The following is a 12,038-nucleotide window of genomic DNA, read 5'->3' on the forward strand; positions in this document are numbered from 1 at the left end:
ACGCCGAGCTTCACGGGGTGCTGGGCCGAGGTCCCTGATACCTGATCAACGGAGGTGGGTGGTGGAGCTACTGTAGCACCTGGGTTCCTCAAGATGTTCAGCATATACTCATATCCTCTTTTATTAGTATGTTAGCAAAGAGTCGGGTCTGCCTTACAGGGACCGGTGGTGGCCTAGTGTCTTTAATTGCTTGCCCCGATTTGCAACATCCCAATCTGCCCGTTTAAAAGCTTCATTGCGCCTTTTGCCCTTAAGGGCGCAACATCTCTTTAGCCAACCGGCATCAATTCGCATCATGGCGCCCCCTGTTCGAGCTGAAGTGGTCCTTGTATCACTTAAGAACTGCTTGGTCAACCTGCCGCCGGGCCTGATTGCCTTGATCAGCAATACCAATATTGTAAGATCCCTCTCAAAACTTCTGAGATTGGTGCTTACTCTCGGTTAGCCGGCCCAAAATGTCGTTGTCGAGCTACAATATCGGTCCCAGACGTTGTCTTCCAGTGCCATATCCAGTGGGAACAGTGCAGGCTTCCAACGCTCTGCCTATGTGGGATGGACCGGCATGCCTAGTCGGACCCGACCGGCCTCTGTCATCAACACGGATCGAGCGCGTTCAGGCAGAGAACAAGAAACCCAAACGGTCGAGATAGACGCAACATTCGGCAAAGTACTTGGTCTTTCGGAAGGCCAGAAAATCGGCATCCTAATACATCTGGACCCACCCCTCGCCCATAGTATCAACATCGAGCCTCTTACGCCGGCTGACTGGGAGGTCATTGAATTGCATGCCACTTTCTTGGAGCTGAATCTTCTATCTCAGATTCGTGCGGTACCCAATCCCTCCTTCAACATCAAAGGAGCTGTTCAATCCGAGCACACCCACCCACTCACTCTGCACCTGTCACCAACCTCAACAGCGAATATCATCGTCACGTCTCTGGTTCCTCCCCTCAGAAGTACGACACCTTTTGCCAAAATCGCTCCGGATGCTGAAGTCATTGTTGCCCCTAAAACTCGGCCAAAATCTAGTCGAAGTACTAGAGAAGACTCAAGGAGTGTTGCAAGCAGACGCAGTGGCAAAAGTGGCGTCAGTACCGCTCGGACTTCGGGTTCCAAGAGAGGTCCTGCTAGATCCGCAGTCTTCATGCGTTCAATCGATCGAGCTTGCGCAAATGTATATTTTGACGAGGCGTCGGAATCCTCGCCCAACGACAGACTCTGCATCTGGCTTGCGAATGATGTGCTTAATTCCGACGCTCTGAAGGCTACGGCTTGGGCAAATATCACGATCGTGAAACCTGCGGGCCTACGTGCACAGCTGGACTCAGCCCAGGTCAATCAATTGAAGGAAGAGGAAAATAGCGAAGTTGGACGACCGGCATCCAAGATCGTGGCCCAGGTGCTCCCGTGGCCTAGTCCTCTTGACGACCAGCACGTCGTCTTGTCAACATCTCTATGCAAAATGCTCGGAGCAGAAGGCCTTGTCGGACTAATTGTCCGCATCGAAGCGGCTGGAATGCCACTTCCACGCTATTCTATCCCGAAATTCCAGTTCTATCCATTCCTGCCGCTGAACTCGACGAAGAAAGATGGACTCAAATTTGGTGGTGACACCAAAGCCGCAAAACAAGCGATAGCTGAAAAGCTGCGATTAACGTTCAACGGCGATGAGGGCCTCCTGTCCGGTCCGATCACGGATGGCATGATCCTACCATCGACTGGGGAGCCTTCTTCCGCATCATCATTCGATGGTGGGATCCTAAGATTTCGTGCTCCCTCTGGTCATGACGATGACCGAGGCAATTCCAGCTTATGGGTACTCGGACAGGAACAAGACCAAGAATTTGACGTCAAAGACGAAGTCCCTCGACCTATGGAATTGGCAACCATGTTCCCGAGCTTTGCTCACAGAATACCGGCGGACATTCCCAACCTAGTTGGCGTCGACGGGATCCTCAGGCAATCCATGTCTAATCTGACATTATGCTCATCAGTCCTTCTAACGGGTGGGATCGGATCAGGGAAGACTTCACTTGCTCAATCTATCGGCCAGCGACTACGAGAAGACTACGTGTTTAACGTAACGTACTTCCCATGTCAAAAGCTGGTCACGGATGAAACGAGAGTATCAACAGTCAAGGAAACCTTGACTCGACTCTTTATGTCGGCCTCATGGTGCGCAAGGCTAGGCGGACAATCAGTGGTCATCCTGGACGACTTGGACAAGATTTGTCCCGTGGAAACAGAATTGCAAGTCGGCAATGACAATGGTCGCAGTCGTCAGATCACCGAGATCCTTTGCGCCGTGGTCCGCGAGTATTGCAGTATCCACTCTGGGGTCGCCCTTCTGGCAACGGCACAGTCCAAGGACGCCCTGAACAACATCATCATTGGAGGTCATATTGTGGGGGATATTATCTCCATCAAGGCTCCCACGAAAGAAGTCCGGCGCGACATATTATACTCTCTAACTGGCGACGAATCCCAATCCAAGAACGGTCACGCACGAAATCAAAGCGACACCAGCATGTCGGAAAGTTCGTGGATGGACCCGTCAGGTTCTTCTTCTCGCCCTGCCTCCTCATCTTCATCTCGACTCGAGGCCTTCCGTGTCGCCCCGAACCTAGATCTTCTCGATGTCGCCGGCAAGACCGATGGCTACATGCCGGCCGATCTTGCATTACTCGTGTCGAGAGCAAGGACGGAATCGCTGACACGTATAATCACACAGAACGACAACTCCGATGGCCCTCCGACGTTGACGAAGGCCGACTTCGATGCCGCCTTGAAGAATTTCACGCCATCCTCTCTCCGCAATGTCACCCTGACCCACTCGAGCACCACGTTCTCCTCCATTGGAGGCCTACATTCCACGCGAAACACCCTCCTCGAAACACTCCTCTACCCCACCAAATACGCACCCATCTTCACCCGCTCTCCGCTTCGCCTCCGATCCGGCCTGCTCCTCTACGGCTATCCGGGCTGCGGCAAGACGCTCCTTGCGTCCGCAGTCGCGGGCGAGTGCAACTTGAACTTCATATCCGTTAAGGGCCCCGAGATTCTCAACAAGTACATCGGCGCGTCCGAGAAATCTGTCCGTGACCTCTTCGAGCGGGCCCAAGCTGCCAAACCTTGCGTCCTGTTCTTCGACGAGTTCGACAGCATCGCGCCCAAGCGTGGCCACGACAGCACTGGCGTGACGGACCGCGTGGTCAACCAGATGCTCACGCAGATGGACGGCGCCGAGGGTCTAGAAGGCGTGTACGTCCTCGCTGCCACGTCGCGACCTGATTTGATCGACCCGGCGCTCCTCCGCCCAGGCCGTCTCGATAAGAGTCTGCTGTGCGACATGCCGGACATGAACGACCGTCTGGACATTCTCGGCGCGGTCAGTACGAACCTCCACCTCACGCCCGAGGTGGAGAACCGCCTGCTCAGCGTCGCGCAACGCACAGAGGGATTCAGCGGCGCCGATCTGCAGGCGTTGATGTACAACGCACATCTCGAAGCGATCCACGATTTACTTGGCGACACAAAGTCCGCGGACAAAGAGAAAGGCAAAGGCCTCGCGAACGGCACGAAAGAAAGCGCGAGCGGACGTCGTCGCAAGCGCCCTGGAACCGAGAAGCACGACTTCATTGAGTTCCTCTTCGACCCCGAGGAAGATGCGCGCGCGAAGAAACTTCTCACGTCGTCGTCCATGGACTCCAAGGCCGCGATTGCCGCAAAGTTGGATGAACTGAAGCTCACGAGGAAGCGGGAGAAGGCGGCGTTGAGGAATAGTTATGCCCGAAGTACAAGTACTCATGGCTCGTCGTTTTATGCCCACACCGAGAACGGCGCTGGCGAGAGCAAGGACGAAGACAACCACGGCAAAGTGGAAGTCGTCATCGAGTGGAGACATATGGAGAAGTCGCTGGCCACGACGAGGAGTTCGATATCGCCCGACGAGAGGAGGCGGCTCTCTGCGATTTATCGTGAATTTGTGGTGGGAAGGAATGGCGAGATGCCGAATGGTCAGGGTGGGAGTGAGATCGGAGGGAGGACGAGTTTGATGTAGGTTTGTAGATAGGTCGAAGATCAGAGTGGAATATATTGGTGGCAATGCTCTGTTCGCTGTTAGGTTAAGAGCGCCGGGTCTGACACAAAGTATCTGTGGACGAGGAGGCATAGTACGCGATTACAGCGTTGGACAGAGAAGCACGTCTGTTCCTCAAGCAGCATTTTGCTCTGTCATACTGCGCGAGTTGCTAAGAAAGCGACGGCAGACAGAATAGTATGATATAAATTTTGCGAGTTAAGATTCTTTAGGTTCTATAGTTCACATCCCCTGACGGGCTGTCCTTGTGCCTGAACTGAAATTGAATAGTACAGTGAATGATCCATTAAAACCATCTGTACTTGTCGTCGAATTAAGACCGGGTAAAGCAATGCTGGAAAATCAATTGTTCAACAAAACACTTCATGCCATGGGTATCGTTATTTGGATGTGGCGCGACTGATGGCAAAAACCCCAACAATCACAACAGCAAGGGTCACAATAGCACCAGGTAACAACAAATCATTCGGCACGCCGGCAATGTATGGTTGTTCCTCTTTCTGGTGCATGGATGTTGCCGGTGATCTCTTGGACCTCAGCGTTCTGACCGGAGCAGTTTCTTCCTCTTCGCTGTCTGCACCATCCATAGCCGCAATCTCCTTCATGACAGACTCGGGAGGGGTCGGAGGCTTCGAAAGTTGTGGTCGAGGCTCGATTGTTGCGACAATTGGCGCTTGGGTGGGGTCATGCACGAATAGATCGACCTTGTCTCGCTTGCTTTGCCGTGCCAGTAGGATGGCGTCCAGCAGATCCTGATCGGTAGTGATGGAGACTGTGTCTCCTTCGTTGTCCATATAACTTAGGGCGTATCCGGACTTTCCCAATGCACCGTCCTCGACAGTTGCTTCACCTCCAACAGCTTCGATTTCGCCGCCCAGTTTAGCAGTCACAGAGGAGACAAGCTCAGCGATTCCGTTTCTCGCCACAATTTGTATTCGGTGTACTCGTCCACTCGGGGCTTTGAACTTGAACGGGAACGGTGTGTCTTCGGGAGCTTCAATAGAGGGAATGACCTCAGATTGCATATCGTCTCCACGATGCGAAGCCGAGTCTTGAGGCATCACGCTGTCACCTCTTTCGAAGCCAGGACGAGTAACCTCGGATTCCATCACGGAGCGATGACCGGGTGTCGTCGGCCGGTGGCTGCCTTCACCAGACATAACTGACTCTGTGTCATTGTCCATAGACAACCAAAATTTGTTCCACGCAGGGCCTTCAGATTCTCCAGTATTCATAGTGTTGATCTGTTCGAGTGTAGCGTAGGTCAATTTCAGAACATCAACCATGCCGACAATCTCGCCCGTCTCGTTCATGACTGGTAAATTTAGATAATGGCCGTCTGCTCCCGTTAGCATTGAGGGGTGTCAGATGGCTTTGCGATCACCTACCATGCATCTTTCTTAGCGCTGCTTGGATGCTCATATCCGATGGTGCGAAATCAGGATGAGGAGTCATGACTCTAACCACACTGCAGTTCGCAGGATCAAGCCCGGGTGCAATGACACGAAGGACAACATCTTTGCTTGTGAAAATGCCAGTAATTGAGCCTTGATCCTGCACCAAAACGGCTGTTGTATGGTTCTCCTTCATCAGCTGTGCAGCCTCTTTCACCGACGTTCTAACAGAGACGGTAGTGGGAGGCAGGCCATTGAGAACGGATTCCAGGGTCGGTCCAGACATCTTCAAGCGCAGGGCTTCGACATATTGGATGATCTGTTGAGGTTGACTCGAACCAAGCTCAGACTGCACGCCCTCCAGAGCATCGTACAGCTTGCGGGATGAGCTGTAGGCTCGTTCCAACTTTTCCATGGCCTCGTAGAAGCATTTTGTAATGTCAAGAATACCAGATATGTCTTGATTCTCATCCATAACGGGCAAATGCCTAAACCCTTTCCTCACCATCAGATCCAAGGCATCCGTGGCAGATGTATCCGTTCTTGCGCACAGAGGGTTCTTGGTCATGATTTGGTCAATTGTGACCTGGCTGGCCTTGATGCCGGCTCCGACGACGCGGAAGGCAAGATCCTTGGCTGTGAAGATACCTGCGATTCTATCGTCGTCGTCTGTCACCAGAACGCAATCTTCCCTTTTGGCAGCCATCAATTGAGCGGCTTCGGATACGGTCGTGCTGGGTTTGATCTGCAGGGCCTGGCTAGGCTTCAGGGCGAGGACGGTACCGGGAGGTGCTTTGCGAGTATGTCGGGCGCGGGCAGGGACTTGTCGCTTCTTGCTGAGATCTGCTTCCATCTTGCGACGAATGGCCTGATGAAGAGCCACGGTTAGGCAACACACCTATTCAGTTGGCAACTTCTGCAACGTACCTCGTCTCTCTTGCTCTGCTTCTGCCGACTGGCAGACATTGTCGAAGTGCCAGACATCTCGCTTGGCGTTGTAGTGTTCGTAGACTCCAACTTCGGCCGGGGTATATTCGAAGGACTGTCTGTAAAGGGGAGCTGACCGCGCCTGTTTGGCGTACCTCGAAAAGTACCGTTGACCCCAGACATAGATGCGAACTGGAAAACTGTGTGTGCAGATGATCAGGATGGTCTGTGTGAAAGGAGTCGCAAAGAGGCAGTTTGTTTAGCAGATGATTGGGTTGAGACTTCTAGAGCCAAATCCGAAGATTGTACACTGATTGCCCACCCGGTTGCCAGGGCCTTGGAAAAGAGCGAATCGTCGCGGCTGAAGGGCAGGAGAGTAAACACAGTCCCATGAGTCCACAAACTCGCCAAGCAAAAAGCCCCGCTATATTATGTCAGCATTGGCCCGGCGTACCTGCCTCTTTCAAGTACTTGCCGCACACATTCGATTTTGTAGCCAACTTCTCAAGGGAAGCGCCATACACAACGGTCAGCCTACGTCTCAACTAGAATTGTCAATTGAAGATTACAGACTTCTGTGTCGCATACCACAGAAGTCACCAGTCTTCCAGCAACCGCAACCATGGTCAAGAAGCGAGCGTCCAAGTAAGTCCAGTGGCGCAGGCGTTGCGCCTTCAATATCCTACTCCTACAACGGCAGCTCTCTGACTTGAGCTTTACAGCGGACGAAACAAGAAGGGTCGTGGACATGTCAAGCCCATCCGATGCTCCAACTGCTCTCGCTGCACACCAAAAGACAAGGCGATAAAGAGATTCACAATCCGCAACATGGTCGAGTCCGCTGCTATCCGTACGTCAACCCCCGAAATCTCAGTTTTCAATGCACCGCCTGGAAGGAAAGAACAGATCTGACAAAGTTGTTGTTATACAGGTGATATCTCCGATGCCTCAGTCTTCGCCGATTACGCCGTCCCAAAAATGTATTTGAAGTTGCAATACTGTGTCTCTTGCGCCATTCACGGCAAGATCGTCCGAGTCCGCTCAAGAGAAGGTCGACGAAACCGTGCTCCTCCTCCAAGAATCCGATACAACAAGGATGGCAAGAAGGTCAACCCTCAACAGGCTGCTAAGACTCCTCAGGCATAAGATTTTTGCAATGGGAACGTATGATGAACAGCGGTCACGATGCGGCGATGGACTATTGCAGCTGGAAGACTCGCATGGATGAGGCGAGGCCAGTATTGTTCTCGACTGGGTGCAGATAATGCACGGCAAGTGAACCGCGTCATTTTGAGCGAGGAGAGTGTACTGTTAAGATGGAGAACATTGCAGACACAATAAACAATGAGAAATAGCCAGACAGTCAAAACGAGTCTATTCCGTGGATAAGTGATGAGCACTTGGCCAAGTACCTCGAAGGTCATGGGCATCCTCCTTCTCACCTCATCCAGCTGCAGTTTCGCGCAACAACCGTTATTTCAAAATAACCTTCGAATCCTCGTTCACTTTCGCAACAGAGTCCACAAGGTTGACAGAGTTTGCCCAGCGCTCCTTCGGATGCGGCAATCGTTGGGTTGGAAGTTCATGATCGAGGAGTGAGGTGTAATGGCCAGCGAGTCTTTGGAGTCCGGTCCGCCTTCGATAAAAGTATATAGGAAGGTACTAACTTCTAGGACTCTCGCCCTCATATTCTACTCTTGATAGCCGGACCTGGCCATGAGTCTCTGACATCCCTGAGAACCCATTCAGCAATCCCAGCATTGACTTCCTCCGGACATTCCAGCGCACCCCAGTGCCCTGCCTTGACCACAAACTCAGATAGTTTCTCACACTTCTCTCGCATCTCGGCCATGAGCTTCGGATTGTGCGCCGTCTGACAAACAGCATCGTACTCGGTGTGAATGAACAGCACGGGTACCCTCAGCACGGCATTATTCACAGTCTTGTCGAGCGCGTACTTTTCGTTTGCCGCGTGATTGAGATACCATGCCGACGCGCCATGCCAGCCATTCTTTTTGGCGCTGATGACCAATTCATTCAGAAGATCCTGATCCAGCACGGTCCGTGGGAGCGGCAGATCAGGGGTTGGCGCGTCTGGGCCGCCGAACCAGCCTTTATCCTTCGTGACCCGTGAGGTTCGTGCAGGAGCGCGCACACTATCGGGATTCCCCCTTGAGTAGACCAATTTGATGTTCTTCTCGAGGTCGGATTCGAATTGGCGATCGACCGCTTCCGGATCCTGCTCGTAGAAGACCTGGTAGTCCCATTGGCCCCAAGGGTACTCGCTCTCTGGGTACAGGTCCCGATCGATGAGCTTGAGCGCAGTTGGTAGACCGACTTCGAGGGTGCGATACGGCACGGATATGCCGACTATCGCCTTGCACACTTCAGGGTGGTGAGCGGCGAGGCCGTACAGCGGGCCGCAACCCCAGTCGTGGCCGACCCAAATCGCATCTGTGCGGCCGACATGGTGGAGTAGCTCGATGAATTGAGGGACAAGTTTCTCGAGTGCAAATTCAGACGAGTCTTTGGATGTCCATGTCCCGCCGTAGCCGGGCATGTCTGGGGCTACGACGTAGAAGCCTAGGCTGCTGAAGGCTTGGAGTTGAGGCTTCCAGGTCAGTGCTATGCCAGGCCAGCCGTGGTTGAAGAATATCAATGGGCCGTCGACAGGGCCAGCAGTGAGGTAGGACCATGGTCTGCCCGTTGTTGGGGATGTGTAGGTGTTGGACTTGAGTGCAGACATTGTTGGCCGGGGTATTCAGCCTTGGAATAATCCTGGTTGATGCTGACGCAGGAGGAGGCAAGGCTCTTGTATTTACGTCTCGGACTTTTGCATGTGGTTGGATCATCCCTCGACTGCTCGCGTAATACGGCCGTGTCTCGCAATGATGAACAGCTAATATACGCCGGGTCGGGCGGAAGAGGTGCTTGATTACTTACCTTGGAATGATTACTGATCATAAGAACAGATGGTCCTCTCCGAAGTTCTATATACCTCTCTATACAATTTTGTGGACTCGGATCGTCTGGGGAGAATACGAACTTTTACCATGACCTTCGCACGCTATGCAAACGCTCCGACAATAGCCATGAGAAGCGCACCTAATCCAACAGCAAGACAGGCTTCAATCCTCCGACGGCCTTTCAAAGTGACATAGCTTTTCTCACTGAGAAAGTCTTCGGCAATAAGCTGGACAAGTCCAGCAAACAACAACAATCCACTGCTGATGGCATTCGTGATTCCCACCATCAGCAATCCTACCTTCGAAGCAGGGTCGTATAGTTCTCGCATCCAAATTCCAATTGCCTGACCAATTGGTGTGGTAGCTCCATAGGCCAACGCCATCAACCACGGCTTTGGACTGCTCGCATCAAACAATTTGGGTATTAGTGCTGCGATCCGGGCTCCCAATGCAAACCCTTCGAAGGTTTGATGAAAACATATCGCGATCAATAGCACCACAAATTGGGTTCCCGTGGCGACAGAAACGGCCATGCCAATAAAGATGCTGTGGAATAAAATGCCTGCCTCGAGAAGCAAACACTGAAGAAACAGTCTCTGAGGATTTTCGTCTGAGGGAGCTGCATGTCGATGCAGTGCGCTGTCGTCGTACTCTGACAGTTTCCTTTTGTGAGGGTGGTTGAGAGTCGCAGATTCGTCTGCTATCGGATCCAGGGCATCGAGATCATCCTCTGAATCCGAGTCACTAGATGTAGAGTTCTGGGGCTTTGGGGTGCCATCGCTATATGGCGTGAGGGGTGTGTCCAACTGATTGAGTGATATATGGCCATTACCCTGGGACGACTCGCCTCTCCGCGACGGTGCGCTTCGGGGTGCCTCTGGTACCCCGTCCCATTCACTGCCATGACTATGTCCTGCTCCTTTGCCCGCGAAGAACATTTCTATTGAAACCACCACGAACATTGCAAGCATGGCAATAAAACCAGGCATGGGCCGGTAGTGCCTGCTCCAGAAGTCGGGCAGACATGGATCGGTCATCGAAATGAATGCTGTAGGTAGTAGGTGAATGAAGGCGGTCGCAATCAGGACACCTGTGCCGAAGTGTCTGGACAGGAACAAGAATCGGTGAGGGATAGGCAGGTCAGGGAAACGTCGAGCAATGACGGGGAAGGAGCATGCTAGATAGGGTCAATGTTGATCTCCTTTGAGAGTCGCTGCCGGCTTACCGAGTGTGCTCAGAACAAGGATAAGAAATAGGGCGAATACATGGAGGCCGACATTATAAGTACCACGGTCTCCGGTCGAGCCGCATGATGGTTTGGCATCCTGTCGTTTTGCGAGTTCAGCGTGTAGGAGTTCAATTGGCAACCGAGAGATGTCGAGATCTACAGGACTTGTTAGGGCGGTAGAGCAGAGATCGCGCAGGACATACCCCTAGCAAGTAGGTCGGGTTCTGGATACATCGCTTGCGCGCCTGCCTTGTCTCCTTGGCCAGTTGAGCAGGCTGTCCATAGACGCTATATAGATCTCGACATATCGTAGGATTAGACCAGACGAGACGTGTACACGGCTGACGCCGACTTTCGGTCTCGCAGTTGGAGAAGTTAAAATGCCAAGGCGACTCACCCTGTTTGGGAAATAGAGTGATGCCGCCCTTGCTCATCATCCCTGTCTCCCCTGGTGTACCTAGATCGACTGTTCAGTTCTAGCTGGGCGAGACGGCTGCCTCTCTACAGTATTTTTCCACCTATACATTGTCTCCAGAGGAGATTTTTTCATCGACAGGCATATGAGCCCGTGATTTCCTGGGTGCCCTCGTAGATACCTACGTGGCTCCGCCATCATGCCGAATCCGAGTCCTTCGACTCCCTTACCCGCGGTAGACGGCGGCGGACGCAGGCCAATCAAACGCCCGAGACCAAGCTTGAAGTGTGCAGGTACATGATCCGCTGGCTTTTTCCAGCAGCTGCTTGACCTCTATCAGAATGTCGCAGGTTGAAGATCAAGTGTGGCCGTCAAGGTTAGGCCGCCTCTCGCCTCCGGCCTCGCCAGGGATTCACCTACCGGTGCAGTACCTTGTTCCAATTGCGTAAAGCGAGGATGCGCTCACATCTGCCCTCACCAAACGCTCGGCAGCGTCAAAAGCATTCGTTCCCGTGTGGCACAGCTTGAGCAACCCCAGCCTTTCCCGTACCCGGCATTTGGTCAAACCCTCGCGAATGGGGGCCAAACTCGTCCTTGTACCCGAGGTGCCATTTGCCGGCCATGGCGGTAAAGTATCCTTCATCCTGAAGCAGCTCAGGAAGGGCTGCTATATCATGATTCATGTAGCCCTCATGACCGGGGATGTTATAGGGCTCGGGATCCACTGTCTAGGCAAGAGAAGCTGGTCAGCGGGCGTGCCGGACAGAACCACAATACCAAAGCTGGCTAAAGGACGGAGAGACGACTCACACGAAATTCAGACATGAGCGACGTTTCTCGAACAATCCACAGTTCAGCCAAACTCAAACGCCTCAACGCCACAAGAGCCACCTTCGAAAGACATGGCAAGTTGCACAGGACAGGTCAGCCCGTCGCGAGCTTTAGGCTAGTCGTACGGTAGCATTCGTCACCAATGGTGAAAGCCCAACAGATGGACGTTCTACAGTAA

General features: G+C 52.9%; 5 protein-coding genes across 5 annotated transcripts; 2 read left to right on the forward strand and 3 right to left on the reverse strand.

The window, feature by feature from the left end:
* The first annotated feature begins 95 nt into the window (after positions 1–95).
* PV05_10027 (uncharacterized protein) lies at positions 96–4,217 on the forward strand. Its single transcript, XM_013456420.1, has 2 exons — positions 96–397; positions 446–4,217. The coding sequence occupies exons 1-2, from the start codon at positions 296–298 to the stop codon at positions 4,058–4,060; spliced, it is 3,717 nt and encodes a 1,238-aa protein (XP_013311874.1). The 5' UTR covers positions 96–295; the 3' UTR covers positions 4,061–4,217.
* Positions 4,218–4,266: 49 nt separating this feature from the next.
* Positions 4,267–6,769, reverse strand: PV05_10028 (uncharacterized protein). The gene is made up of 3 exons (XM_013456421.1): positions 6,421–6,769; positions 5,488–6,361; positions 4,267–5,438 (listed from the first exon to the last, which is right to left on the reverse strand). Exons 1-3 carry the CDS (start codon positions 6,601–6,603, stop codon positions 4,480–4,482), a joined length of 2,016 nt encoding a protein of 671 aa, XP_013311875.1. The 5' UTR covers positions 6,604–6,769; the 3' UTR covers positions 4,267–4,479.
* A 166-nt stretch (positions 6,770–6,935) lies between these two features.
* Positions 6,936–7,892, forward strand: PV05_10029 (40S ribosomal protein S26E). Its single transcript, XM_013456422.1, has 3 exons — positions 6,936–7,065; positions 7,143–7,270; positions 7,352–7,892. The coding sequence occupies exons 1-3, from the start codon at positions 7,043–7,045 to the stop codon at positions 7,564–7,566; spliced, it is 366 nt and encodes a 121-aa protein (XP_013311876.1). The 5' UTR covers positions 6,936–7,042; the 3' UTR covers positions 7,567–7,892.
* Positions 7,852–9,166, reverse strand: PV05_10030 (uncharacterized protein; the record flags this gene model as incomplete). Its single annotated transcript, XM_013456423.1, has 1 exon — positions 7,852–9,166. The coding sequence occupies one exon, from the start codon at positions 9,164–9,166 to the stop codon at positions 8,105–8,107; it is 1,062 nt and encodes a 353-aa protein (XP_013311877.1). The 3' UTR covers positions 7,852–8,104.
* A 321-nt stretch (positions 9,167–9,487) lies between these two features.
* On the reverse strand, positions 9,488–10,423 carry PV05_10031 (uncharacterized protein; the record flags this gene model as incomplete). Its single annotated transcript, XM_013456424.1, has 1 exon — positions 9,488–10,423. The coding sequence occupies one exon, from the start codon at positions 10,421–10,423 to the stop codon at positions 9,488–9,490; it is 936 nt and encodes a 311-aa protein (XP_013311878.1).
* Positions 10,424–12,038: the final 1,615 nt, after the last annotated feature.

The sequence above is a fragment of the Exophiala xenobiotica genome (assembly GCF_000835505.1).
Source record: "Exophiala xenobiotica strain CBS 118157 unplaced genomic scaffold supercont1.6, whole genome shotgun sequence".
Taxonomy (NCBI): Eukaryota; Fungi; Ascomycota; class Eurotiomycetes; order Chaetothyriales; family Herpotrichiellaceae; genus Exophiala; species Exophiala xenobiotica.

Excerpts from the sequence above, each read along its gene's own strand:
- PV05_10027 (XM_013456420.1), top strand. The coding sequence starts at position 296 with ATGGCGCCCCCTGTTCGAGCTGAAGTGGTCCTTGTATCACTTAAGAAC. Across the intron at positions 398-445 it reads TGATCAGCAATACCAATATT|CCGGCCCAAAATGTCGTTGT; the intron begins GTAAGATCCCTC and ends ACTCTCGGTTAG.
- PV05_10029 (XM_013456422.1), top strand. The coding sequence starts at position 7,043 with ATGGTCAAGAAGCGAGCGTCCAA. Across the intron at positions 7,066-7,142 it reads GTCAAGAAGCGAGCGTCCAA|CGGACGAAACAAGAAGGGTC; the intron begins GTAAGTCCAGTG and ends TGAGCTTTACAG. Across the intron at positions 7,271-7,351 it reads GGTCGAGTCCGCTGCTATCC|GTGATATCTCCGATGCCTCA; the intron begins GTACGTCAACCC and ends GTTGTTATACAG.
- PV05_10028 (XM_013456421.1), bottom strand. The coding sequence starts at position 6,603 with ATGTCTGGGGTCAACGGTACTTTTCGAGGTACGCCAAACAGGCGCGGT. Across the intron at positions 6,362-6,420 it reads AGCAGAGCAAGAGAGACGAG|GCCATTCGTCGCAAGATGGA; the intron begins GTACGTTGCAGA and ends GCTCTTCATCAG. Across the intron at positions 5,439-5,487 it reads AGCGCTAAGAAAGATGCATG|ACGGCCATTATCTAAATTTA; the intron begins GTAGGTGATCGC and ends TAACGGGAGCAG.